Below are 25,014 nucleotides of genomic sequence, written 5' to 3' on the forward strand. Positions count from 1 at the left end.
TGCCACTGACAGACCACATTAGAGGGATTCTTAACCCATTCTGTTCTCTCTTGGCCACTGATGAACCAGAAACACAGCAAGAGTGGGATTAGTGTATTAGATGACAGAGCAATATATTCTACGGCTGAGTTGAATTACCCACTAACACACTGTGAGGGGAGCATGCACACCCTCGGAGAGGCTTCTGGGCACGAGTGTAAGCTCCTCTAATGGCCGTTTACAGGTATTCCATTAAGGCAAACACAAGTTCAGGGGGTATTTCCTTCAAACCAAGGAGTGGCTTCCCAGTCACTGGTAGATAAAAGTTCTAAACCATGTGGCCAACAAGAAGGCTGGGGAAATGCTGCAGTGGTAAGAGCGGTGCCACTTGAACTGATCCCTAACACCATAAAGGGCAGGGGTAGGGTGGGGGCAGGGAAACCACATCTGAGCAGACACAACACCCAGGGCCTGGGGCAGAAGGACCAGGTGGCATAAGAGCAAAGCACCTGGAAATCTATCAGATCAGCTCTATCCCTGCTGTCAAGACCTTGTCTTGCTTTCCTGAGGTGCTCGCCAAGCCAGCCCCAGTTCCTTCCACAGACCCTGTTTGGTCCTTTATTCCCCTTCAAGGAAGAGGGTGTCTTAACTGTACACAGTACATCACGCACAACCAGGAGATTTTCGTTTTCTTCGAACCAAACCAAAACCCTTAAAAGTTTATTTTTTGCCACCACTTTGTTACTAAGTAGGAGTATAAACAAGGCCAAGTATAAACAGGACCCAATCCATGGCACTAAAGACTTAACGAGCAGAAACATCCACCCCTGAAAATTCTCACATCCCAGGCAGAAATGAACTGACCCGCGCAGATGGGTATGGCTGAATTTCCTCATTTTGATAATTTACTTACAAGATATTTGTTGGGGCTGGTGAGATGACTCAGCTGCTCTTGAAAAGGACCTAGGTTTGATTCCCAGAATCCACATGGTAGTTCATATCTATCCAGAACTCCAGGGGATCTGATTCCCTGTAACTCTGTAGGCACCAAGCATGCACACACATATATATATGCAAATAAACATTCATATGCAAAATCTCACAATTTTTAAAAAAGGAACCATACCCTTCAAATTATATATAGTGCATGAAACACTATCAATTTAGTTCTATCTTATTTCCCTCACCATTATTGTAGGACGGGTCTGGTCCTACATATGAGATGTCAGGATCCTGAAGGCTAAGGCAGGAGGATCGCAGCAATCTTCAGGCCAGCCTGAGCTAATGAGTAAGACAAAAATAAAAATTTGGAGAGGAGGAAAAACAAACTAAAACTAAAATAGACACATTCACCCTCAGGGTCCTTTGAGCTCTTTCTAGTGAGAGGACAAGACCAGTTGTCAGCCCCACAACCTCTGTGATAGTTTCAGTCGCCAAATCCTAGATGACTAAAATTAGACTCTCAAAGTTAATGGGGAAGGTAACCAACTTCCAGAAAATACAGACCAACTTTATTAGAATAACAGAAACTTCCAATTTATAAGAAGGAAAATAACAATGAACCCAGCACCACCTGGGAAATGTCACATCACATTACTGTTCTGATGGCACCTGGCCACCCTGAGGGTCCCAGGACAACCCCATCATAGCTGCTGCAAGAGCACACTTCTGAATGACAGTTTTGTCAAGGCGGCATACTGACGTGCTCTGAAGCTTTTGTAGTGGAAAGGATCGATGTGGAGAGCAGAGCCTTGCTTTTCAACTAAAAACAAAAGGAAACTACAGACTAAGTGAGTGCCATCTCCTCCAGTCTGCAAGGGTGCTTGCTGTGTGGGAACTCGCTTCCATCTCAGCAACACGGGGAAGGGAAAGAAGGGGTGGCAGGGGCCAGGGCGCTAGCACTAGCAGGCTGCTCTGGTGACACTCTGAGCTCCGTTCCCTTTCTGCTGGTGGTAGTAGGCGTCTTTCCTGGAAGCTGCAGCAGTTCGATGGGGGAGGAAGGAGCCACCCAGCCATCACCTCTTCTTGAAGCCGTATTTTTTGCGCTCATAGAACAGGTCTGTCTTAGAGCTCCCCAAATTGACAATCTTTGGGCAACCGTCTCTCTGAAAAACAGAACAGAGTTGTTAAGTCCTTGAAACTGTCTCAAGAGACTTAAGAGAAAACCTAGCCAGGAGTAGAAGTGTGACTCTTCACCTTAGTGCCCTTAGCTCCAGTCAACTGCTTGGCCCTGTGTTTAATCCCCAATATCTCCCTCAACCAAAAAGAAAGACACAATCTGCGTGCCTCTGTCTCCTGAGTGCTGGGGTCAAGGGTGTGCCACAACCTGGGTCTTTTATGAGTTTTCAAAGATTTTTTTTTTTTTTAAAGATTTATTTATTTTGTATATGAGTACACTGTCGCTGTCTTCTGACACACCAGAAGAGGGCATCAGATTCCATTACAGATGGTTGTAAGCCACCATGTGGTTGCTGGGATTTGAACTCAGGACCTCTGGAAGAGCAGTCAGTGCTCTTAACCACTGAGCCATCTCTCTAGCCCCCCAAAGATTTTTTTTTTAATTAAAAAAAAATTCTCCATTTATCTAGAATGAGTGTGCATGTGAATGACATGGTGTGTGCAAGGAGTTACAGGACGTGTGTTCTGGGGACTGAACTCGGGGTCAGGTGTAATAGTAAAGGCCTGTACTCACTGGGCCATCTTGTTAGCCCCTTAAAGACCATCTTATAGCTTTAGGGTTTAAGGTTTATTTAACTTTCCAGTTATTCTAAATAAAAGACACCAGGTAAAATAGTAGAGATAGCAAGACAACAAAGGGAAAGGCGTTTCCGTCTGAGAAGTGACAGTGAAGTGGTTGGACGTGAAGGGCACACACTAACATCTTCCATTAGGACAACCACACTGCCTTCTACCTCATTCTTTACAACCATCTGCCACTTCAAGTTGACTCTTAGCCAACAGTATCTTATTACTTAGTACCTCATTCCTCATGAGAGAAACTTGGGTGCTGCCGAGCTGGCTCGGAGGGCTGGATGCTAGTCTAGAGGACCCATTTTGGGTTGTGCAAAATCCTAGGTTCAACCATCATACTTCAAAATAAATAAAAATACTTTAAAAACTCTGCAAATGCTAATTATTTTCTTATTGTCTGCCTGGGGTTGGGATCAAGGCAATCTGCTTGCTGTCACATCTGAAAATGTACAAATCGGTCCTCTATTACCAAGGCCTGAAGACACTGGTTTCCTGGTAGACTTTCTGTCTTGTGAGATGGTATCCCAGACTGGTTTTATTTTATTTTTGGTTTTTCTAGACAGGGTTTTTCTCTGTAGCTCTGGCTGCCTCGGAACTAGCTCTGTAGACCAGGCTAGCTTCAACTCCCCCCTCAGCGTACCAAGTGCTAGAATTACAGGCCTGCATCACCAGGCCCAGCTCGAGTTCTGATTATTTCTGAGGTTTTGAAAAACTCAGCTGAGCTTACTGTCCTAATTAATGACCTCATAAATTATAAAAGCTGCAGCAGAGGAGATGAACAATAAGGGGAGTGGCTTCTTCCATAGGAAGATTTCTGCAGAGGAAAAAGCCTGGGCACTCCATCTCCGTGATCATCTGTCAGTGAGGACGAGAGGCTGGATCATGTCACAGCACTGCTTTGTGTTCCTTGGAAACTAGGGCCAAGTAACTGTGAGCTAGAGCTCAGGTATCCCCAGAACATTCCTGTGTAATGCCAAGTAGGTGAAGCGATGCCTACAACAGTTCTCAGGACAGGGATCCAGAGATATCAGATCACATGATGGACGCAGACAAGTCAGATGGCAATTGCCATTTAGTGATTATTTTCTGGTTCTGAACATAAGCCAGATATAGACACTAGCTATATCTGGGAGAGAAACCTCAACAAAGTGTTGTCTCTACACGGACCCTTTAGCTTAAGAACTATGTGAAACTTTTCTTTCCAGCACACTAAGTACATCCCAATTCCTAAGTACCAAATGTACAAAGTGGAGAGGCTTGTCTCCCAGGAACACCTTCTGGGGCAGTACCAAAACGGAGAATCGACTTTGTACTACAAAAGTAGGCTGTTACCCACACCTGAGAGGAAAGGTGGAGGACCAGAACTACAGAATCTGCAGAAAACAGAACATGACCAATCTAGTTCTAGTTGTCACAGATAATTGGAAACAGTTTAGGGCGGAAGAGGGTTAAACCCAACTGAAGTTATGATTTTATTACTTTCTCTTTTTCCCTAACAATGTTGGTTCAACTCCATAAACTGGGTTTCAGCTGGTCTAACATTCCATCCTGGGTCAGGATGCCCGCTGTGCTCTCTAACACCAACAGGGAAAACCACCAAGCAGTAAGGGTTTATTGCAGCTTTGGCTGACAAGACGGCTCAGTGGGTGAAAGCACTTGCCAGTGAGGGAAAAGAAGAAACTCCAGGCAAGTTATCCTCTTGATACCACACGCCCACACAAAGATAAAAAGACAGAACAAATTAAACAAAACACTGAAGCCTCGAGACCACCAAGAAGGCAAAACCACTTCCAATAGGTCCATCCTGTGGTATAAAAATGCCTACAGGGAGTAAGAGAAGCCTGACACTCACCCTTGGAGAAAAAGCTCCCAATTGGGAACCCTAGCTAAATGCCTAAGTGTGGCTTCCCAGGCAAGTTCTGCTGGATGTGGTGAGGCCCTGACTTGAGGATGTGTTACAGATTACTTCCTTAACTTTTCTTTATTATAGTCATTCATAACACAGAGTGCAGCATTTATATATCACCATCCTCTGCACCATACAGAACACACACCCCTCCCCAAGTTCCAACTGGCACTTGTGTTACTGGTGGTGAGTCGCATTCAAATGTAAAGTGCTGGGATGGCTGGTCTAGTTCTCTTACATGAGCACACACCAAGGACTCAGGAAAGGACAACATGGTGTAATGTGGAGACAAGGTGTAGTCAGACAGCCTGGGACAGGTTAGAAAAACAATAACCTCTACTTACATGGTGTAAGGGATAAGGAAGCGATTACATCTACAAACTACCTACACCATTCATGGGAATTTAAAGGGCTATATTCTGCCTTTTTCGGGGGGGGGGGGCGCAGACAGGGTTTTTGTGAAGCCCTGGCTGTCCTTGAATTTGCTCTGTATAACCAGTCATAGGATTTGCCTGCCTCTGCCTCCCAGGTACTGGAATTAAAGGCATGCACCACCATGCTCAGCTGCCTTATTTTGCTTAGGTACTCTAGCATCTTCAATTAGTCCAGTGAGACTATACTCTACTCATTTCTATTCTGTCACAAGAGAAACAATGCCTTGTTGCTAGTAGTGTTCTAAGAACAGGGTTAAACTTGCTTATAGCCTTATTTACAAAGCCCTCAGTGAACCCTGCTCAGGGAACGAAGCTACTTATACATTTCCTCTGCACACCACACAGACAAGAAACACAAACATAAGCTCAGCAACCAATTCACTACCTGACACCATTCTTTTTACTTAAAGCTGGTGTCAACTATAACTATCCCTAACACAACTTGGCCACCACAACTACCTAAACTGTCCTTTACCACAGAGGATTTAAGAGAACCAAGTTGGGCAAGTAATCCTATTACCTAAGAGTTTGGCTGAGGCAGGAGGACTGCTGTGAGTTTGAGGCCACCCTAAACTACATAATGAGCACAAGACGGGCCTAGGCCACAGAACAAAACTACCTCAGCAGCAGCTAACCCCACACCCCTGCCCAACGAGAACTACTGTGTGGTAGGTGTAATGTCTGCACTCAGAAAGCTGAAGCAGGAGGATCTTCAGTTCCAGGCCATTTTGAGACACACTGACACCTATGTTTTTGAGGAAGACAAAGACAGGCAAAACCACTGAGTGCCTCCTACACCCCGCCTATGTCCTCGTTAGTACACAGACATACGATCTTGTACGTGACTCAGAATAAAGACCTGCCAAGACGACTCAGCAGGGATCCTGGCTAACTTTATGTCAGTCTGACACAAACCAGGGTCATTTTAAAAGAGGAAAGCTCAACTGAGAAAGACCCACTAGATTGACCAGTGGCACATTTTCTTGATAAATGGCAGACATGGAAGAGCCCATCCCATCGGGGGCAGTGCTACTCATGGCTGGTGGTACTGGAGGCTATAAGAAAGCAGGCGGAGCAAACCATAAGGGAGAAAGCCAGTAAGCAGTGATCCGCCATGGCCTTTGCTTCAGTTCCTGCCTCAACTTCACTGGATGACAGACTGGAACCTGAAGGTGTAAACTTTTTCCCTTTCTGAAGCTGCTTTTAATCATATTGTATCATCAATAAGAAACCTATCTGAGGGGTTGGGGATTTAGCTCAGTGGTAGAGCGCTTGCTTAGCAAGCATAAGGCCCTGAGTTTGGTCCTCAGCTTCAAAAAAAAAAAAAAAAACCTATCTGAGACAGCAGGGAAACATACTTGCCAAGTCTAACAATTTGCATCCAACCACCCAGACCAGAGTATAAAGGGAGAATGGACTTCCACAGGTTGTCCTCTGATGGCTACACATGCACATGCCCACTCACTCACTGGACCACGGAAAAGTTCTCCAAATTTGGTACTTATAAAGACTTGCTTCTCTCCATCTGCCCTTGATACAGAGTAACAACTCTTTATCAGGCCACACCGAGTTTGGCTCACAAGCTCCAAGAAATTACCTATATAACTAGCTGAACATTGCAATCTCCACAGATCAGAACAGATGGCCACGGGTGGCGAAATGGTTCAAAGTAAAGGAAGAAAGACCAGGTGGGAAGCCCGCCTATACTCACATCCTTCTCCTGAATGGTGCACTCTTTACAATAGTAGGCATCAGAGACTCCGGGACCTCCACAGATCACGCAGCGGCCCTGGTAAGATCCATAGTTACACTCATCACATATGCGAACCAGGGTACAGGGACGCACGTAGGAATCGCAGATCACACATTTGCCATCACCTGCAGAGACAGAACTGGGTTACAGTCAACAGCCATTACTTCCCTAAGATCTTTCCTCTGCCCTACGAGGGAAATAACTAGTCTCCTTTTGACGTGACTTTAGGACCTTCTTCTATCTCGACAGCATAAGCCTTATCTTGTATTCACCTCAGTTAACTAATGCTTGCAAAGCGTTTGGAATATTGTCTGGGAGCTTTTAAATCTATGTAGTTGCTGTCAACAAATTGAATGTCCTTTTTGCACACATATTGGGCTGGGAAGGTCCCCATTACTCTGACAAATCTTACTGTCCAAGAGTAGACTCTTTTTTCCCCTAAAACCTAAATATGAAGTATTAAAAATTGCAAGCTTAAGTGGGAAGATGGTGGTGGTGGTGGGGAGGTCTTTGGCTGCAGCCAGGTATTCTGTGTTCTTTGCAGCCTGGTATATCCATTTAAGGCTTTTTTTGTGTTCCTCTGGAATTGATGGTTCTTCAAAGGGTATAGAGGCAAGGTGTGAGGGGCGTGTTCCGCTTACATTTTTCACACAGTCTTCCGATAGCTGTAAGATTAAAGATGGTAAAACATGTTGTTAAAATTAAGGTTGTGATGTCTCAGGAAAGTTTTCTGTCAAGCTGAGTACAGAGAATGGGGCAGGTAGCAATGACTAAAGCGAGGCGTAAGGGATCGCCGTCTTATTCTCCTTTCTCCACTGTCCCCGACCCCCTACTTTTTTGACACGGAATCCCACTGTGTAGCTTGAGTCAGCCTGGAACTTCTTTTAAGCTCAGGCCAGTTTCGAATTGGCAGCAATCTTCCAGCCTTCTGCCTCCCTGGTGCTGGGATTATGAGCTACCATTCCAGGCCAGTGCCCCTAAATTATGCCTTACACCAAAGCCATGTCAAAAAAAAAAGCTGTCCGGAAACCCCCCTAAAATCCAAAGCAATCTAGAACGGCTTCTCCAGACTTGGCACAGACGCTCCCGTCTGCCTTAGGCTCGCAGACGCGCGTTCCTAACCTCTTATAAGAAGCCACAACTGGGTGCGCGCTTCTAGAATACCCAGGGACCGTAAGGCGCGAAACGTGGAGCCTCCAAACCAAAGCCCTAAAGAGGAGGTGAAAGTCCCTAGTCCCCCACTTTCTAATACCATCCCACTCAAACAAAAGGGAGCAGGCCTCCAACTCACCTACACCAGCCTGCTTGCGGCAGAAAATCAAATCTGGATGATGTTTAGCCATAACTCTTTTCCAAGCCCGCGGCCGGAAGCGTAGGGAACTTCCGCCCGACCTTTAACCTACACCGTTCCTACTTCCACTCCTCTGTGATTGGCCATCAAGCTGTCCGTCAGCCTTTGTCCTCGAGGGCACCAAATCTCGCTGGCTCTCGCGAGAGTTTCCTCGCCAGGCCCTAGCAGGTGCACCAAAGGTTTTGAATAAAATTCTTTTTTCTTCTAGATTTGAACTCATAAACTAAAATTTGTTCTTGGATAAAAAAATCCTACATATGTTGCTTCTTGTGTTGGGGTTTGAGGCCAGGGCTTCTTGCATGCTTCCTCAAAGTATGTGGGTTTGGGAGTGTTGTCTTTCATGGAGTGAACGATGACCTTGAACTCCTGACTCCGCTTTAGCTTCCACTACCCAAGTGCAAAGGTGACAGCCTTGCGCCGAACGCCAAGCTGGCAGTTCCTCCGCAGCTTTTCCTGCCACGCCCGGTTCTTGTCATGTAAGCCCCGCCCACTGAGCTCTCTGGACTCTGGCCTAGGGAGGAAGGCCCCACCACCAGGGTGACGCGTCTCTCTATCAGCCACGCCCCCTTCCCAATGCTTTAAGAGCGCCAGCTGTCACGTCACTTTCACGCGACCTCATCTTTGTCAGTGCACAAAATGGCGCCTTACAGCCTACTGGTCACCCGGCTGCAGGTGAGCGAGCTCAGAGTTGTGGGTTTACGGGGGCGGGGAGCCTCCTGCCTTGCCTGCGGCTGTAGGCGAGGCCAGTCGAGGCGGGCTCGACCGGTGCTGAGTTTTCGAGCACCTGTCGCGGTTGCAGGCCCAGCGCCCTTGTCCGTTCTTGCCTTGTCCTAGGTCAAGGCGTCCCTGGCACAGTCAGTTCCAAGTCCCTGTCCCCGCCCGCTGGGAAGCTTGAGTCTAAGCAGCTGCAACCTGGTCAAGGGCGGAGGCACTCCTTGTTTTCTAAGGGCTGAATTCTCTGCTCCCCCAGGGTGGTTTTCTGTTCCTCAAGGTGAAGACAAGGTGATTGGGGGACGCGGTGGTTGTGGGTTCCTCTAAGCCGGGTTCTTGAAGCCTTCACGTCTCATCTGTAGCATAGACTTGCTCGCCTTATGTATCCGTGGTTTCCGGGCCTGGAGTCTGCAGCAGCTATATCCCATATATCCCTTCGAGGACACTCGGGGTCATAGATGCAAGAAGGAGTATTCTGGGCCCCACCATTAATAAATAGTCGCGATAACAGTGCCTTCTTACCTTTACACTAGATGTCAAGACTGTTTACTAATGTTACAGTATGTTATCTGAAGACATAGAGTCAGATAATTTTTTTTCCAACTCGATAGGTGGAAAAGCTGGAAAAAAAATACTCGAAGTAGTGGCTTTCATGGTGTCACTAAAGTGTCATAGCCTGAGCAGTGACGCTGCAGGCCCTCTCTTCTTGTTCATGGCAGCCTAATGTCACAAAACTTTCTGAACCAGGGTGTGATCGTTTGCGTTTGTCAGAATACAGAATCAAGTATTTTCAGGTCACAGTTAGTTGCTTTCCAGATACTAGGCGGAAAGATGAGAAGACTGAACAGTTTGACCTTGACTGTTATGAGACATCTAGAAAATTGACTATGCCTGTCAGATGGTTTTCCACTCCTAGCCTGACAGCTCTAGGAAGGTATAAGGTTAAGTTTAAAGTGTGTATTTTTCTCAATAAAAAGAAAGCAATAGAATACTTGTAGACATTTTTCTGGCAACGTTTTATGATTACTTTTGTGAATTTGCTTTGGACCAACTTTGAACATTAGAATTAATAATTTTAAAAATTACATGCTGTACTCTCAGAAGGCATTATCATTTGAAGTTTTCTTTATCACATTACTTAAAATCAAACTGTAAAATCAAACTCATTTATCTAAACAAATCTTTTGACTTTTGGGCAATGTAAGGGATTTGCAGCTAAACTATCTCTTTGGTTCTTTTGATTCTTTAGATAGCATGATGAGTTCTGTGTTGACCCTGCTATCCTATGACTTGGTGGAGTCGGGCAAAGAATATTTAATAGGATAAATGACCTTTGAGTTTGTAAGAAAGGAATTATGTCACATTTGGACCTTGGAAAGTATGAGTGTTAGAATGGTGTAGAAAGAGATCTGGGCTATAGTTCATGTCCTCCCATGATCCATGACTTTGTACGCATAACTTTCTAAGTTCTTTGTCTATCAGTTGCAGATTGTCTTCATTAAAGTTTATTGAGCACTCTGTTGACTGGTTTTGTGTGTCAACTTGACACAAGCTGGAGTTATCACAGAGACAGGAGCTTCAGTTGAGGAAATGCCTCCATGAGACCCAGCTGTAAGACATTTTCTCAACTAGTGATCAAGGGGAGAAGGCCCAGCCCATTGTGGGTGGTGCCACCCCTGGGCTGGTGGTCCTGGGTTCTATAAGCAAGCAAGCTGAGTGAACCAGGGGAAGCAAGCCAGTAAGAAACATCCCTTCGGGGTTGGGGATTTAGCTCAGTGCCTTGGGTTCGGTCCCCAGCTCCGAAAAACAAAGAAAAAAAAAAAAGAAAAGAAAAGAAACATCCCTTCATGGCCTCTGCATCAGCTCCTACTTCCTGACCTGTTTGGGTTCCAATCCTGACTTCCTTTGGTGATGAACAGCAATGTGGAAGTGTAAGCTGAGTAAATCCTTTCCTCCCCAACTTGCTGCCTGATCATGTTTTGTGCAGGAATAGAAACCATGACTAAGGCAAGTGCTTAATTATGAGGAGTTAGAACGCGTTTACAAGGATGTATTTCAACCTCTTTTGAACTTGTGGAATCTAAGACTTTGATAGCTTAGATGACTGCTGCAGTCAGGATTAAAATCAGAGTCTCCTTATGTGTTCATTCAGCTGAGGTGAATGAGTAGTGTTCTGTTCTTTTCAGTGTACCAGTGCATCCAAATAGCCAGGCTGTTTCAGGCAATGTCTAGTAACTCTGTACTCTGAGAACATCTTTCATTTCCCTCTTACGCTGCATGCATTTGAGAAGTTATACTTACTACCTTAATAACTCTGTCTAATCAGTCTCTAGCATGCAATAATTACTTCATAGACATCATTGGCCTTTTCTTTTCTTCTCTGTTATTTTTGTTTTTGAGACTAGTTCTTACCGTGTAGCTTGTGCCAGCCTTGAATTTTTGATTCTCCTGCCTCAGCTGCCTGAGTGCTTTGAGTTCAGGCATGTGCAGCCATGGCCAGTAGAAAAATTGGTAAGACGACAACCCGTTTTGTTTTCTTTTTCAGTGTATGTAAAATTTTATTATTTTATGTGTATGGGTGTTTTGCCTGCACGTATGTATGTGTACCGTGTCCATGCATGCACTGTTCACAGAGCCCAGAAGAGAGAATCAGACCCCCTGGAACTGGAGTTACAGATGGCTGTGAGCCACCATGTGAGTGCTGGAGTCCTCTGGAAGAATAGCAGTGATCTTAACCACTGAGCTGTCTCTGGTCTGCAGTCCTTATTCTTGTGGAGTATATACGTATTCTAATGACCCCTTGGAGATCTTTCTCAGCTTGAATATTTATTCATCTTCTTTTGGCTGGATCAAATGTGATGGAGGTTACAGAACAGCTGATATCAGGCCAGCCATTAACAGTAGCATTGCCCTTACATGTACCAGTATTGTTCATGTCTCTGCAAGAGGCAGACCTATGAGCAGCAGCGTTTCAGGTGAAGAAACAGAGGCACTACAGCAGAAAGGTTAATAGCATGAACTCATACATTGGAATGCCTGGGTTCAAATCCTGGCTTTAGTACTACGTAACTGTGCCAGTCAGTAAATTACTCCATTTCTCTTTATCTGTTTCCTCATCTTTCAGATACCTTAATGCATCTGTTTTAATCAAGTAACAGTTGCAAAGTATTTAAAACCCTACCTGACACCAGTAAGAGTTCTATATACTCCTTTAAATAAAGTAAATGCAGATAGGGTTTTATCATTACTTTTGATAAATTTGATGTGGTTGGCTCAGCACGTTTCTGACTCAAAATCCTGAGGGCAGGCGGCAGCTTGCAGTGTACTGCTCTTTGGCGGTAAGACTCAGCCTTGGACCAAGACAGCACAGGCTCTATAACTTAACACATCCTATTGTTTGACATTATTTGTCACCAGGTAGAGGGATTAGCAACAACATGAAGAAAATAGATAATGAGATGTTTTTAAAAGCTATATTTATTCTTTGGTTTGAATGTTTATCTTTGTGCATTTGACTAGATAAATAAAAGATGTTTGGCTTTGCCTTATTGTACTGAGATTTGAGTTCTTCTCTGACCTTGGGGGGGGGGTTCTACTGTGACCTTCAGGAGATCATGCACCATCTTGCACGTAATTTTAGAATAGTAGTTAACTACAAAGAAGTCTGACATCTGTGGCAGAAGTTTTCTGCACAATTCCATGTTAAAAAAAAATGCAAAACACAAACACCTTTCTTTGAGTTCATCACTGTGTTGATTTCCTGGGATCAACTGTTACTTTAAAATGAAAGAGTTTGTAAAAAAAAAAAAAAAAATTAAAAAAAAAAAGACTGTAAATTTACTAGTGGACCAACTTTACATCTCAGATTCAGGTAACAAGCGTACTATGATGAGGACTAGCAGAACACAGCACTGCTATCTGAACCAACTGCTTCTAAGATGTTTACTGCAAGCTTGCTGCCCAGCACTGGCTGTGGGAGTGTCAATAAACAAGCTTAGGGACGCTAACTAAGCCAGTGCAGTGGCACTTACCTGCAGCCTTAGCATAAGAGACTTAACTATGCCTGATAGTGACATAGTACTATTTTTATTTTACTTGCATGTGTGATTTGTCTGTCTGTATATCTGTCTGTATGCATACAGTGCCCATGGAGGCCAAAACGGCATCGGATCTCTTGCAGCTGGAGTTGCAGACAGTTATGAGCTGTTGGGAATTGAACCCAAGAAGGAAAAGCTAATGCTCTTAACTACTGAGCCATCTCTCCAGTCCTGGACTGTTTCAAATCGTGAAATAACATAACCGATTTATGCTTGAGGAGAGTAGCGAGTTGGTGCTGGGCCATCAGAGGTCAAAGAGTGCTTGCATCTTTTTGGATCCTAGAGAGACCTGGGATCTCTGAGACTAAAGTGCTAGTAGTGGAGGAGTTCTCCTCTGTGTGTGTCTGTGTGTGTGTGTAGGTGTATATGTGTTCGAGTTCGAGACAAGCCTGGGGTACATGCGACCCTGTGAAGTTTCTTTTTTTCATTTCTCATTTCTTCTACACATTTAGTTTGTGTTGAGGGAAGGGGTGTGTGTGTGTGACAGTGAGTGTTCATGTTAGAGTCAGAGCTTTGTGAGTTAGTTCTCCTATCATACGGGTTCTGGAGATTGAACTCAGGTCAGTAGGCTTGGCAGCAAATTCTTTTACCTCCTGAGCCATCTTGTCAATCCCAGTTTTTTAATTTTATGAGTAGTCCCTTTCCAACATTGAGACTAGGCACAGAATTCTCTAAGGGTGGCCCACAGTGTACCTGTAGAAGCTATGCTGGAGTTCCAGGAAGGCAGAGAGAACAGCTTTCTGGAGTCATTACAAAGCTTAGTCTAAGCAAGAGCTGACCAGTTTTGGAGCCGAGACTGTAATGGTGGAATCAAAGCCATTAAGATCTTTAGGTTCAGGCTGGACAGATGGCTTAGCAGTTAAGAGCACTGACTGCTTTTCCAGAGGTCCTGAGTTCAATTCCCAGCAACCACATGGTGGCTCACAGCCATCTCTAATGGGATCTGATGCCCTCTTCTGGTGTGTCTGAGGGAAGTGACAGTGTGCTCACATATATGAAATAAATCTTTGAAAAAAAAAAAAAAAAAAAAAAGGGGGTTCTCTCGAAGATCTTCAGGTTCCTCATCTGCAAAATGAGCATATTACTCTGTCTCACTGGGTAGTCATGTTACTCTGTCTCACTGGGTAGTCATGCAGTCGTGTGTGTCAGGTACTCAAGGCGATCAGGTGTTGGATAAGGCATATAGGACGTTTCTATCTCAAACCACCACCACACACCCTTCCCATCTCTAGCCACTAAAAGCCAGTTTTGTTTTTGTTTTTTTGGTTTTTTTTTTTTCTTTCTTTTTTTTCTTTTTTTTTTCCCGGAGCTGGGACCGAACCCATGGCGCTCTACCACTGAGCTAAATCCCCAACCCCACGCTGAACTAAATCCCTAACCTCCCACTAAGCTGAATCCCCCAACCCCTAACACAGCTAGATTGTTGGGCCTCAGTACAGACTCAGCCCTCTGGTGTGGAACCCACATGTGGTAATGAATATTTAGTCTACCTACTGCTGTTGTAGATGTTGGAGCTATGAGTTCAGGCCCGGGGGAAGTGGAATCATCAGATATCACATAATGACTTCAGATCCTTTCACTTATCACAGGACCTGGGCCTTTTTTTTAAAAAAATCTGTTTGTTTTTTGAGACAGGGTTTCTTTGTGTAGCCTTGGCTGTCCTGGACCTAGCTCTATAGACCAGACTGATCTCAAACTCAGAGATCTGTCTGTCCTAGGTGGTCTTTAACCAGGCCTGACCCTTTTGTCCTTTACAGTAAATCTAAAATGTCAGCATTCCCAGCCTGTTTTTGTAATGATGAAATTGAGGCCCACAGTTGTTGAATAATTCATCTGAGGTCACAGGTAGCATGCTATAGAGCCAGATGTTGGTCGTAGAGATGTATTGGGCTACATACAGAACTTGGGACTTTGACCACTCAGTCAACTTGTTTCTTCAGAGTCCTCCCCTGGGGGTAGGGTGTAGAAGTCAGATCTCTGGAGAGTAGGCTGGATATGGGGTGAACAGTTCAGTTGACCCCAACTGGTTTCAGTGCATATCTCTTGGGCTGTGATTGCCTGCTGCCCCAGATACCAGCGAGGCAGAGACGTGGGTCTCATGTGGCAGCTTTGTTCTTGGCCGGGCTCACAGGCTGCCTGAGGAGCTTTGGAGAATGCCCTTCTCAGGCAGCTGAAGAACTGGCTGCCTAATCTCAGGCCAGAGCAGGGCTCAGGATTCGTATGCAACTCGCAGTCTCTGCTAATGAAGGCAGCTGCAAAAGAGAATTAGTCGGATGAGTGAATCCATCACCCGTTTATTAAAGGAACCCCTGCTGCCTGTGGTAGACACTTAGAGGCTGTGATGTGGGGAGGCATGGCTCTTCACTGCACTTTTCCTTGTCTCTGGAAAGGATAGCACCACTTTTGTTCTTGCCAGTTGCATAGCAACCGAGCTAGCTGATTGCTGGCAAGAGGGAATTGTGCAGCGTTAGATGCTTAGGCGAGATGCCAAGCATTGCCTAACACTGGGGTGGGAAAATGTTGTTAGAAGCTGCAGTGGAGGTGTGGGAAGATGCTTCCACTCCACAGAGTGTTGACTGACAGGCATTCCTGGGTTGCCCACCTAGAAGGAGCCGTTCATTAGGTTTCCCTGCCAGGAGGGCTGAGCAGTTAGTTGCTGAGAGCAGGGAGCCTTGGAACTGTGGAGGCCATGGCCAAGAATAACAAGGGTCTGACCCCATCTGTATTCCTGTAGCCATCTTTCAACTTCCTCCTAACAAAGTCCAGCTAGCCCAGGAGGAGTGCTCCAGCTCCTCTTCCCAGTCCCCACTGACGGCTCTGTGCTGTCACTGAGCCTTTCTCTGCACTTTAGAACTGTGTTCTTTCCTGCTCTCACAGTGCTTGCTGGTTTGCCTTTATGTTATAGAATAAGAAATCAAGGCTCAAGAGAGGTCAGGAATCTCAGTCTCAGAGCCCAAGTGGCTGAGGGTGAAGGGAGAGGATCCAGATCCAGGTGCTATTCCTTCACCTGGGTCTTGTGTCGGGCCATCCACAGTGGCACACTGGCAGTTGTCAGGTGACCCTGCCCTACCCAGGAGCCCAGTCTCTGAATAGCTCAGCTACCTGCAGCTTTTTGGCTTTCTGAGGGCCAGGACCCATTGACATGGTGGCTTACTAACAGGTAGTTCTGGTGTGACCTAGGCATGACAGGATGGGGGCACTCTGTCTTTGTAGCAGCCAGGCACCATGACAGTGATAGGGTCAGCATGGACTAGTGGTGGAGTCTGTTCCTCAAGCTGTGTTCCTCTTGAAAACCCTAAATTAAAGCGTTAAGGCTTAGGAGTAGAGAGCTGTAACACCTTTTTCCATGCCTTGCCCTTTGTCTGGCTATGTGTTATTTGGGGTAAGAGTCTTACTCTATAGCCCCAGCCTGAACTCTCAGCTCTCCTGCCTCAGCCTTCCTGAGTACCTTCTTTACCTAAAGGTACTTTATCTGACCAGGTCTGGTCCCTGCGTTGTATCTTATGATGTGCACATCCCGTTCCTCAGTGACTTTCTCATCCAGGCATCCCAAGCAGAGCTCCTCCCTTACTGTTGGCAGGAGTCCTTTACGACCTTTGCAAAGATCACTTTGGGCTTTTGCTGTTCTTGACCCAACAAAAGCATAGCACTGTAGGGCTGTCTTTCTTGTTAGTGTTCGCTGGGTTTCTTGGCACATAGGTGTTCAAGTGTTAGATACAATGTGTTCCCAGGAAAGGTCACGTGAGAAGCTTCCAGCAGCCTCTTCCGTGTTTCCCAGATCTTTGAACTGTACAGTGACCACAAGAATTTAAAACAAATTATTTATTTATACACTGTAGCTGTCTTCAGACACACCAGAAGAGGGCATCGGATCCCATTACAGATGGTTGTGAGCCACCATGTGGTTGCTGGGAATTGAACTCAGGACCTCTGGAAGAGCAGTCAGTGCTCTTAACCGCTGGGCCCACACACAAGAATTTTTAAAATTCAACTGTGATCTCATGGTCTTGTTTAAGGGTTCTGTGGCTTTACCATTGCTAAAAGCCAACTGAAACCTGTACTTACGCCCACTTCACACTAGACTGGGTCACAGACTGACTAGTGCACTGAGGACAGAGTCACCACTTCAGTCAGCTTGTTACTTGCAGGATGGAGAATGAGCCACCGGCGCCATCCCTCTGAGTTATTCCCTGTCACTGTAAGGGATGGGTGACACCTAAGCAAAAGGTACTAATGGCTGCACTGCAGTTTATGGACTGTGAGAGACAAGAAGCTCACTAGGAACGTCTGTATCACAGAAAGCTGTGAGTGAGGAGAAAGTCTTCTAGCAGCCTCTGTGGAGCCTGGAGGTGAGTAGGAGAAGAATCAGAACTTTTCAGAGTCCTCTCATCCTTTCTTGTTCTGGGGGCAGAGGTGAAATAATATTTACTGAGAATTGTATAAGGTGTGGCCCACAGTCACTAGAGTGCCATGCTGTGTCTGGAAGCCTGGCCCTTTCAGTGTGCCAGCCACATAGTAAGCATGCGTGGTCACACAGGCTCATGAGGGCAGATGCGTAGTTAGGCCATGGTTGATCTGTACTCTTGGGTACTCATGTTCAACCCAGTGTAACAGCCACCACACTGAACTGCTACTCAGGCCCGATTTTTGTTTTGTTGTTAGGGACAACCTGACTTGATCTGCCAAATGTCCCAAAGAAATGACAGTGTTCTTACCAAGCTGCCTCACCAGTCACCACCAAAGTACCTTGCAAGCGAAACTTTGGACATTCACAGATCTCTGCTGGGTTTTTTGCACCTTGCTTGCTGCTTAAGAGTACTGTGTTGGGGTTGGGGATTTAGCTCAGTGGTAGAGTGCTTCCCTAGCAAGAGCAAGGCCCTGAGTTCGGTTCCCAGCTCCGAAAAAAAAGAAAAAAAAGAGTACTGCGTGGAGAGTTTAAAATGCATGAGTGAGCTGGGTAGCATGCACACTCTAGCTCGGGGAGGGTGAGCCAGGATTGTGAGCTTGAGACCAGCTTGGAATCCATGGTCAGGCCCAATTTCTGAATGAAGTGAATGGAATGCCATGCATGAAATAAAGAGCTAAGGCATGGGCTGGAGAGATGGCTCAGCGGTTAAGAGCACTGACTGCTCTTCCAGAGGTTCTGAGTTCAATTCCCAGCAACCACATGGTGGCTCACAACCATCTGTAATGAGATCTTCTGGTGTGTCTGAAGACAGCTACAGTGTGCTTATATATAATAAATAAACCTTTAAAAAAAAAAAAAAAGAGCTAAGGCATATTAACATGCTTTAGATTGACAGCAGAGTAGAGACACCGTGCTTCACCTGTTCATGGACCTGTCGTAATGACAAGAACATCTGTAGGTCACAAGGACCAGGAAAGGACAGAAATGATAGTGAAGATGTCAAATTAGGATCAAGGTCTTTTCATCCAGATTCAGAAAATCAGGTACACAAGCCAGGCTTGGCTGCTCACACCTGTCATTCCTGCGCTTGAGAAGAAGGAGATCATCTTGAATTTGAGGCCAGTCTGGGCTACACAGTTCCATGGCTATAGGGCTGCTTCCTGCCTTAAAAATAAGAGAAAATCAGGCCAGTGAAATGGCTCAGTAAAAGAGTTTACACAGTGAGTGAGACTCGGTCTCAAAAACAACTGCAGAAACCCAAAACAACAAGGGTGGTCAATGCTATTATATGACTCTTAGTCCCTGCACCCAGGACCAGAGCCAGGTGGATCTTCTCTGAGTGTGAGAACAGCCTGGTCTAATACGAGTCTCCCAAGACCTTGCCCCAAAAAGGAAGGGGGGGGAGGGAGGGAGCAATCAGTGGGTCAAGAAAATGTCAGTCAAAATGTTACAGTAGGACAGCGTGTGGAAGTCTGAGTGCCATACAGTGTGTTCACTGGCTGTGTGCTTGCCCCAAGGCCGTTGGGTGGAGCTGTGGATGCCAGCAGACTCGGAGATGAGCCAGTCAGTAGGTAATTGAAAAGCCTGATGGCGTCCTTAGGGAGGAACAGAGGACAGATAGTTGTCTTCTGATAGCTGGGGCCCCTCCCTGGAGACTGAGTCATCTTGAGTGGGAATGGGATTGTGTAGTTTAAACATACTCAGGGGATCCTGGTGTCCCCAGGGTCTAGGAACCATTATCCTGAGAACAGTTTGGCTTCAGAGGGCAGGCATGGACAAAGAACAACTTTCTAGGCTCCTGTGTGATATTTAAAATTTAATTAATTGTAAAGGGACAACAGACAGTTGGGTAAAGGGACCCACTGTGACATCTGACACCCAAGTCAGTCACTGTAACCCACAGGGTAGAAGGAAAGAGCTGACTCCTGCATGCTCTTCTGTGACCTCCACATACACGCCATGACAGATGTCTCCCACAACATGGATATTAAATGTAGACAACAACAAACCAAGACAAGTGCCATTGTTCAGTTGCACAGCACACACCTAGAACAGATCCGACTGAGTAGAAGTGTTATGGATAGTGCTGGCTGTCAGTCACCAAAACGCTAACAGAGCAGGCAGAACAACAGGATTAAGGAATTTGCTCATTCATTCATTCATTCATTCATTCATTCGTTTATTTTGAAGCCCAGACTTTGGTAGCCAAGGCTGACCTCAAACTGGCTAAGTACCTAAGGATGACCTTGAACTCTGTTCTCTTGTCTCCATTTCTAAAATGCTAGGATCACAGGCATGTGTACTACCGAGCGTGACCGTGACTCAGGATTGATCATGTGAATGGCTTCTCTTCAGTACTGTAACATTGAACCCATTGTAAGGGAGGCTTAGAGACTGAGTATCGTGCCTAGGACAGTCATAAACAAGTAGATTGGTTAGGCTGGGTTTGGGTCCCCACCTGCTCAGATGCCTTGGTCCCCCTTCCTCTATGACAAGATAGGTCACAGGAGTTATTGCTTCACTGGTGGCTTTGAAGATTAGAGGATGTAATGTGTGCAGAATGCTTAGCCAGTGCTTGTCTCGTGGATGGTAGACACTCAGTAAATATTCTGTTGTTACCCAGAAGTTATACTCACTTTAAAAATTAATTCATGGGGCTGGAGAGCAGTTAAGAGCACTAATTGCTCTTATAGAAGTCCTGAGTTCGGGGTTGGAGATTTAGCTCAGTGGTAGAGGGCTTGCCTAGGAAGCGCAAGGCCCTGGGTTCGGTCCCCAGCACCAAAAAAAACAAAAAAAAAAAAAAAAAAAAAAGAAGTCCTGAGTTCAATTCCCAGCAGCCACATGGTGGCTCATAACCATCTGTAATGCGATCTGATGCCCTCTTCTGACATGCAAGTGTACATGCAGATAGAGTATTCATATAATAAATAAATAAGTTTAAATAATTCACAATTCACATATTAGTGCTGAACATGTGGTCAGGGCCTTGTGAATAGCTAGATACACACTGCCATCGAGTTGTGTGTCCTGTCCCCAGCGAATTTGTTTTCTAATCATCATCATCATCACTATTAGAGAGAGTCTCATATAGCCCAGACTGGCCTTAAACTCCCAATTCTCCTGTCTCTAGCTCCCAAGGGCTGAGATTGTACCACTATGCCCAGTTTATGTAGTGCTAGGGATTGAGTTTTGTTTTGTTTTTAATTTCATGGACCAGTGAGTTGATTCATTGGGTAATAGAGCCTGCCATTAAATTCTTAACAACCTGGGTTCAATCCTTAGGACCCACAGGGTGGAAGGACAGAACTGACTCCTGCAAGTTGTCCTCTGACCTCTACACATCTGCCATTTGGCACACATATGACACAGATGGAGGTCAGACATAGACAACTTTGGGGAGTTGGTTCTTTGCTTCTACTATGAATTCTGGAGGTTGAACTTTGGTCCTGAGATTTGCATAGCAACTACTTATGTCCACTGAGCCCTCTCAGTGGGGCTCAGTGTTACTTCATAAGCCTGTTGCCTATTTTCGGAACTGCTTCCTCGCTGATGGCATTGTGATTGGGATTACAGTTTATGGTTTGGCTGCCAGGCTAGACACTAAGGTAACTAATGCTTAGGGTAGTCAGTTTGCAAAAATGGTTAATGTGAGTGGACACAGTAAAGAAGCTACAGATATGACTGCTCCAAGATATGGTTAGAGTTTGTAAAACAAGAGAGTAGTGAGAGACATCTGGAAGAGTTCAGAGCAGAGAGAGAAGTAGACTGAATGTGGCCAGCAGAGTGGACATGCCAGGGTTAGGGAGCAGACGGGGAGAGGAGGGAACGCAGGGAAAGTGAGTAGGTGCAGGAGCAGTAGAGGACAGCCAGAGGACAGCCGGTTATGAGGAGGGTGAGTAGCTGTGGGAGGGGAGGGTCAGCACACTGGGGTGGGGACTGTGTAACAGATAGGTGTGCGTGGGACCGAGGGAGCCTGGAGGCTTTGATAAGCTGATAGGTGCAGGGGTGTATCAGTGGAGCCGTGTCAGAGGTAAGGGAAATGACTCCTGGCAGACGAGAACTGCCTCGTCCCTCAGGGATGCTGGCTTTTATCTTCTAGAAAACCTAGAGTCCAACCTGAGCTGCCTATGGGTTGCCTTTTGGAATTTGGACAATTGGACCAGGTGGGTCTGGACAGCTGTTTGTGCACTAAGCTGTTGGTGGAGAAGCCAGCTGAGCCACAGCTGTAAAGCTTCTCGATTTGTGCAGGACACAGAGAGGGCTGTAGACAGGCCGTGAGTGCACAGGAGTGAGAAGAACCCAAACTGAGGCTGGGCTTGGTGGCACATGCTGTCATCTCAGCAGTGGGAAGCAGAGGTCAGCCTGATCTACACAGTGAACTCAGGCCAGCCAGGGCGTCATAGTGAGACTATCAAAAATAAACACACTAAGAAAAGAAAAGTACTCAGACTACTTAGAGCTTGATGTAGTCTGCCCTGGTTCACAGTGGTTCTGTGAAGAGACGAGTGCCCAGCTTCAGTTATCTAAAACTGCTTACGTGGTCAGTGGTTGTGCCTAACCCAAACTCAGATCCCAGCCAGTCTGCCCTATCCTGGGGTTCTCTTAGTTTCAGGCTGGGTGTAGTTGCAGCAGAAATACCTTGCCTTTTCTGTGCACTGGAAGTCCTTTGATGTGTCATGGGGCAGGACTTTTACATCAGCTAATGAGGCAGACAGCAAGGCTCTGGTGCTGGACTTTGAGCTGAAGGAAAAGTAAACTGAACTCTGCATTGGGAAGGCCATTCGTCAGTGAGGGTGGATGCTGCTTCATGAAGTGGTCTGTTCTCAGCACAGGGTGACCCGAACAGGATGGCAATTGAGGACCTGCACTGAGTTCTGCTGTGGGGACAGAGAGATTCATTGTCCCCAGGAGACTGTGAAGGAACCTAGGTCACCAGTGTCAGTTTCCTCTGCAGAGAATCCCATAGGAAGGACACCTAGACAGAGCCTTCATCTGCCTTTCTACTGTCCTTCCTGTGGGCTCTGGGCCGGCTAGCTTATGTCATCTTGACACGAGCTAGAGTTATCTTGGAAGAGGGAGCCTCAGCTGAGAAAATGCCCACTAGATTGGCCTGTGAGTACGCCTGTGAAGCATTTTTTTGATTGGGGATTGATGGGGAAGAACCCACTCACTGTGGACGGTGCGGCCCGTGGGCTGTGCGCCTGAACGCCATAAGAAAACAGGATGGGCAAGTCAGTAAGCAGCACTCCTCCATGGCTTGCTTCTGAGTTTCTGCCCTGACTTCCCTCAGTGATGGGCTGTTACCTGGAAATAAACCCTTTCCTCCCCAAGTTTGGTCATGGTGTTTTAGAGTAGAAACCATGCCTAAGACAGATTAATTTATTTATTCTCTGCCTCTTTCTCTGTTAATGTTGTCAACCAGAGTTTTTTGGTTTGTTTTTTTTTTTAAGATTTATTATCTTCAGAAACATCAGTAGAGGGCATCAGATCTCATTTTTTGAGCCACCATGTGGTTGCTGGGATTTGAACTCAGGACTTCTGGAAAAGTAGTCAGTCCTCTTAACCACTATACCTCCAACCCATCATCTAGAGGTTTTTTTGTTTTTGTTTTTGTTTTTTTTCTTTTTCTTTTTTTCAGAGCTGGGGACCGAACCCAGGGCCTTGCGTTTGCTAGGCAAGCGCTCTCTCTACCACTGAGCCAAATCCCCAACCCCCATCATCTAGAGTTTTAAAATTAACTAGTGTATCCTCCATCCTAACTTGTTTACTCGTTGCGGCATAACAAACAGACAGGCCTCAAATTAGAACCTTAAAGCAACAGTCAACATTTATCTCTCACAGTTTCTGGGCTCCAGGAATTTGGGGGTATCTTGTCTGGGTGGTTCTGGCCCAGCCTCAGTTAAGCGGGTGTATCTGGATGAGCTGAGCACTGTAGTCCAGCAGTGGAGTGCTTGTCTTCCGTGCATGAGGGCCTCAGCACTGCAAACATTTATCAAATGTTCCCTGGGCTTGCATTTCTCTGAAGCTTGTGTTGGAGTAGAAACATTGCTTTGCCAGGTGGCTCGTTTACAAGGCGGTGCTGGTACTGTTCCTCTCTATATGGACTTCTCCCCAAACTGCTTCTGTGTCTTAACAACATTGTGACAAGCCATTGGGTCAACCTGACAGAAGTCACTCATTCAGTGGCCTACATTAGAAGTTGCACAGCATAATTTACCTCCTTGCATTAGAAGTCAGGAAGCATCCCACATGGTTTTTGAAAGGATGAGGTAATAATGACCAAGCTTAGGACAGGCTCTCCTCATTCATTCTTCCATCCAGGAGACACATAAGATTGTCAGGAGTCTGTAAGATTGTCAGGGAGCCCTCTCCACCCTTTCTTACTGTGCGGTCAGAGTTCTAGCTGTAATGTGGGCGTTGTCACAGCTGCTTGAACTTCCACACAGAGGCTCCTGAGTGCTCCACAGAGCCTATCAGATCCCCACTACAGACTCCTCTAGGACTTAGCCAATAATGCGTTCCCTCAGCTGTTGTAACTTGTGTGGTAGAACTTGACTTTGAGCCTGGTGACTCTGCTGGGAAGCCCTCCCATTCTTCCTCTTGGAAATGTTTCTGTGGCTGCTAAGATATCCATCTTCGGGTAAGGGACATGAGGCTATGGTCACAGAACAGCTCAGGACACCTGACTTTTTTTCACTATTGTTGGCCTGTCTTTCAGATGTAGACACTTGAGAAACTAACCCAGTGATGGTGCTGTTTTCTTATGTTTTGCAGAAGGCCCTGGGTGTGCGGCAGTACCATGTGGCCTCTGCCCTGTGCCAACGGGCCAAGGTGGCCATGAGCCACTTTGAGCCCAGTGAGTACATCCGATATGACCTGCTAGAGAAGAACATTAACATTGTCCGTAAACGGTAAGGCTGTGGGGAGCTCAAGGTGACAGCTGAGAGCTTCTTCCCCTTCAGGAAGCACTGGGACTACCAGTGGCAGGATCTAGTGTTCAGGAAGCAAAAATCCCAGCAGAGGGAAAACTTTGTGTTGGAGCTTCTGTCCCTTATCCAAGGAGTAACATTAAGAAAAGTGCAGGGACAATGACACATGCCTGCAGTCTCAGTGCTGCAGAGGCAGAGGCAGGAGCACCAGGAGCGTCAGACCAGAGAACTGCCTTATAAGGTTCTAAGTCTGGTGACTGGTGAAGCCCACACTTAGCCTATTCTTTCTGATTCTATTGGCCCCAGCATTGGTTCTAGTATTTTTTAAAATTACGTTTTATTTAGTGTGTGTGTGTGTGTGTGTGTGTGTGTGTGTGTGTGTGTGTGTGTGTGTGTGTGTATGTGTATGTGTGAGTGTGTGTGTGAGGTGTGTAGGCATGCACTTGTGTGTGACCGCACACATGTAGAGAGGTTAGAGGACAGCTTGGGGCAGTCATTATTCTCTTGTTCTGTCATGTGGCTCCCAGGGATGGAACTAAGGTTGCAAGGTTGGTGGCAGTGCCTTTACCCACGGAGCCATCTTGACAGTTGGGTTTCATGTATACCTGGTTGGCTTTGAACTCACTGTGTAGCCAAGGAGATGAGAATTTCTGATCCTTCTGCTTATACCTACCAAGTGCTAGGGTTACAGGCAT

At 46.0% G+C, this 25,014-nt stretch overlaps 2 protein-coding genes across 2 annotated transcripts in view; one reads left to right on the forward strand and one right to left on the reverse strand.

Annotated features, from left to right (window-relative positions):
• Positions 1–1,468: 1,468 nt before the first annotated feature.
• Phf5a (PHD finger protein 5A) lies at positions 1,469–8,264 on the reverse strand. Its single transcript, XM_032918387.1, has 4 exons — positions 8,115–8,264; positions 7,465–7,488; positions 6,782–6,948; positions 1,469–2,084 (listed from the first exon to the last, which is right to left on the reverse strand). The coding sequence occupies exons 1-4, from the start codon at positions 8,164–8,166 to the stop codon at positions 1,995–1,997; spliced, it is 333 nt and encodes a 110-aa protein (XP_032774278.1). The 5' UTR covers positions 8,167–8,264; the 3' UTR covers positions 1,469–1,994.
• Positions 8,265–8,647: 383 nt separating this feature from the next.
• Aco2 (aconitase 2) overlaps positions 8,648–25,014 on the forward strand; it is a 41,697-nt gene continuing 25,330 nt past the window's right edge. Inside the window, exons 1-2 of the mRNA XM_032918399.1 lie at positions 8,648–8,846; positions 24,165–24,301. Of these exons, the coding sequence (XP_032774290.1) occupies positions 8,811–8,846; positions 24,165–24,301 (173 nt within the window). The 5' untranslated portion in view covers positions 8,648–8,810. The remainder of the gene's footprint in view (positions 8,847–24,164; positions 24,302–25,014) is intronic.

Source organism: Rattus rattus, chromosome 1 (genome assembly GCF_011064425.1).
Source record: "Rattus rattus isolate New Zealand chromosome 1, Rrattus_CSIRO_v1, whole genome shotgun sequence".
Classification (NCBI taxonomy): Eukaryota; Metazoa; Chordata; class Mammalia; order Rodentia; family Muridae; genus Rattus; species Rattus rattus.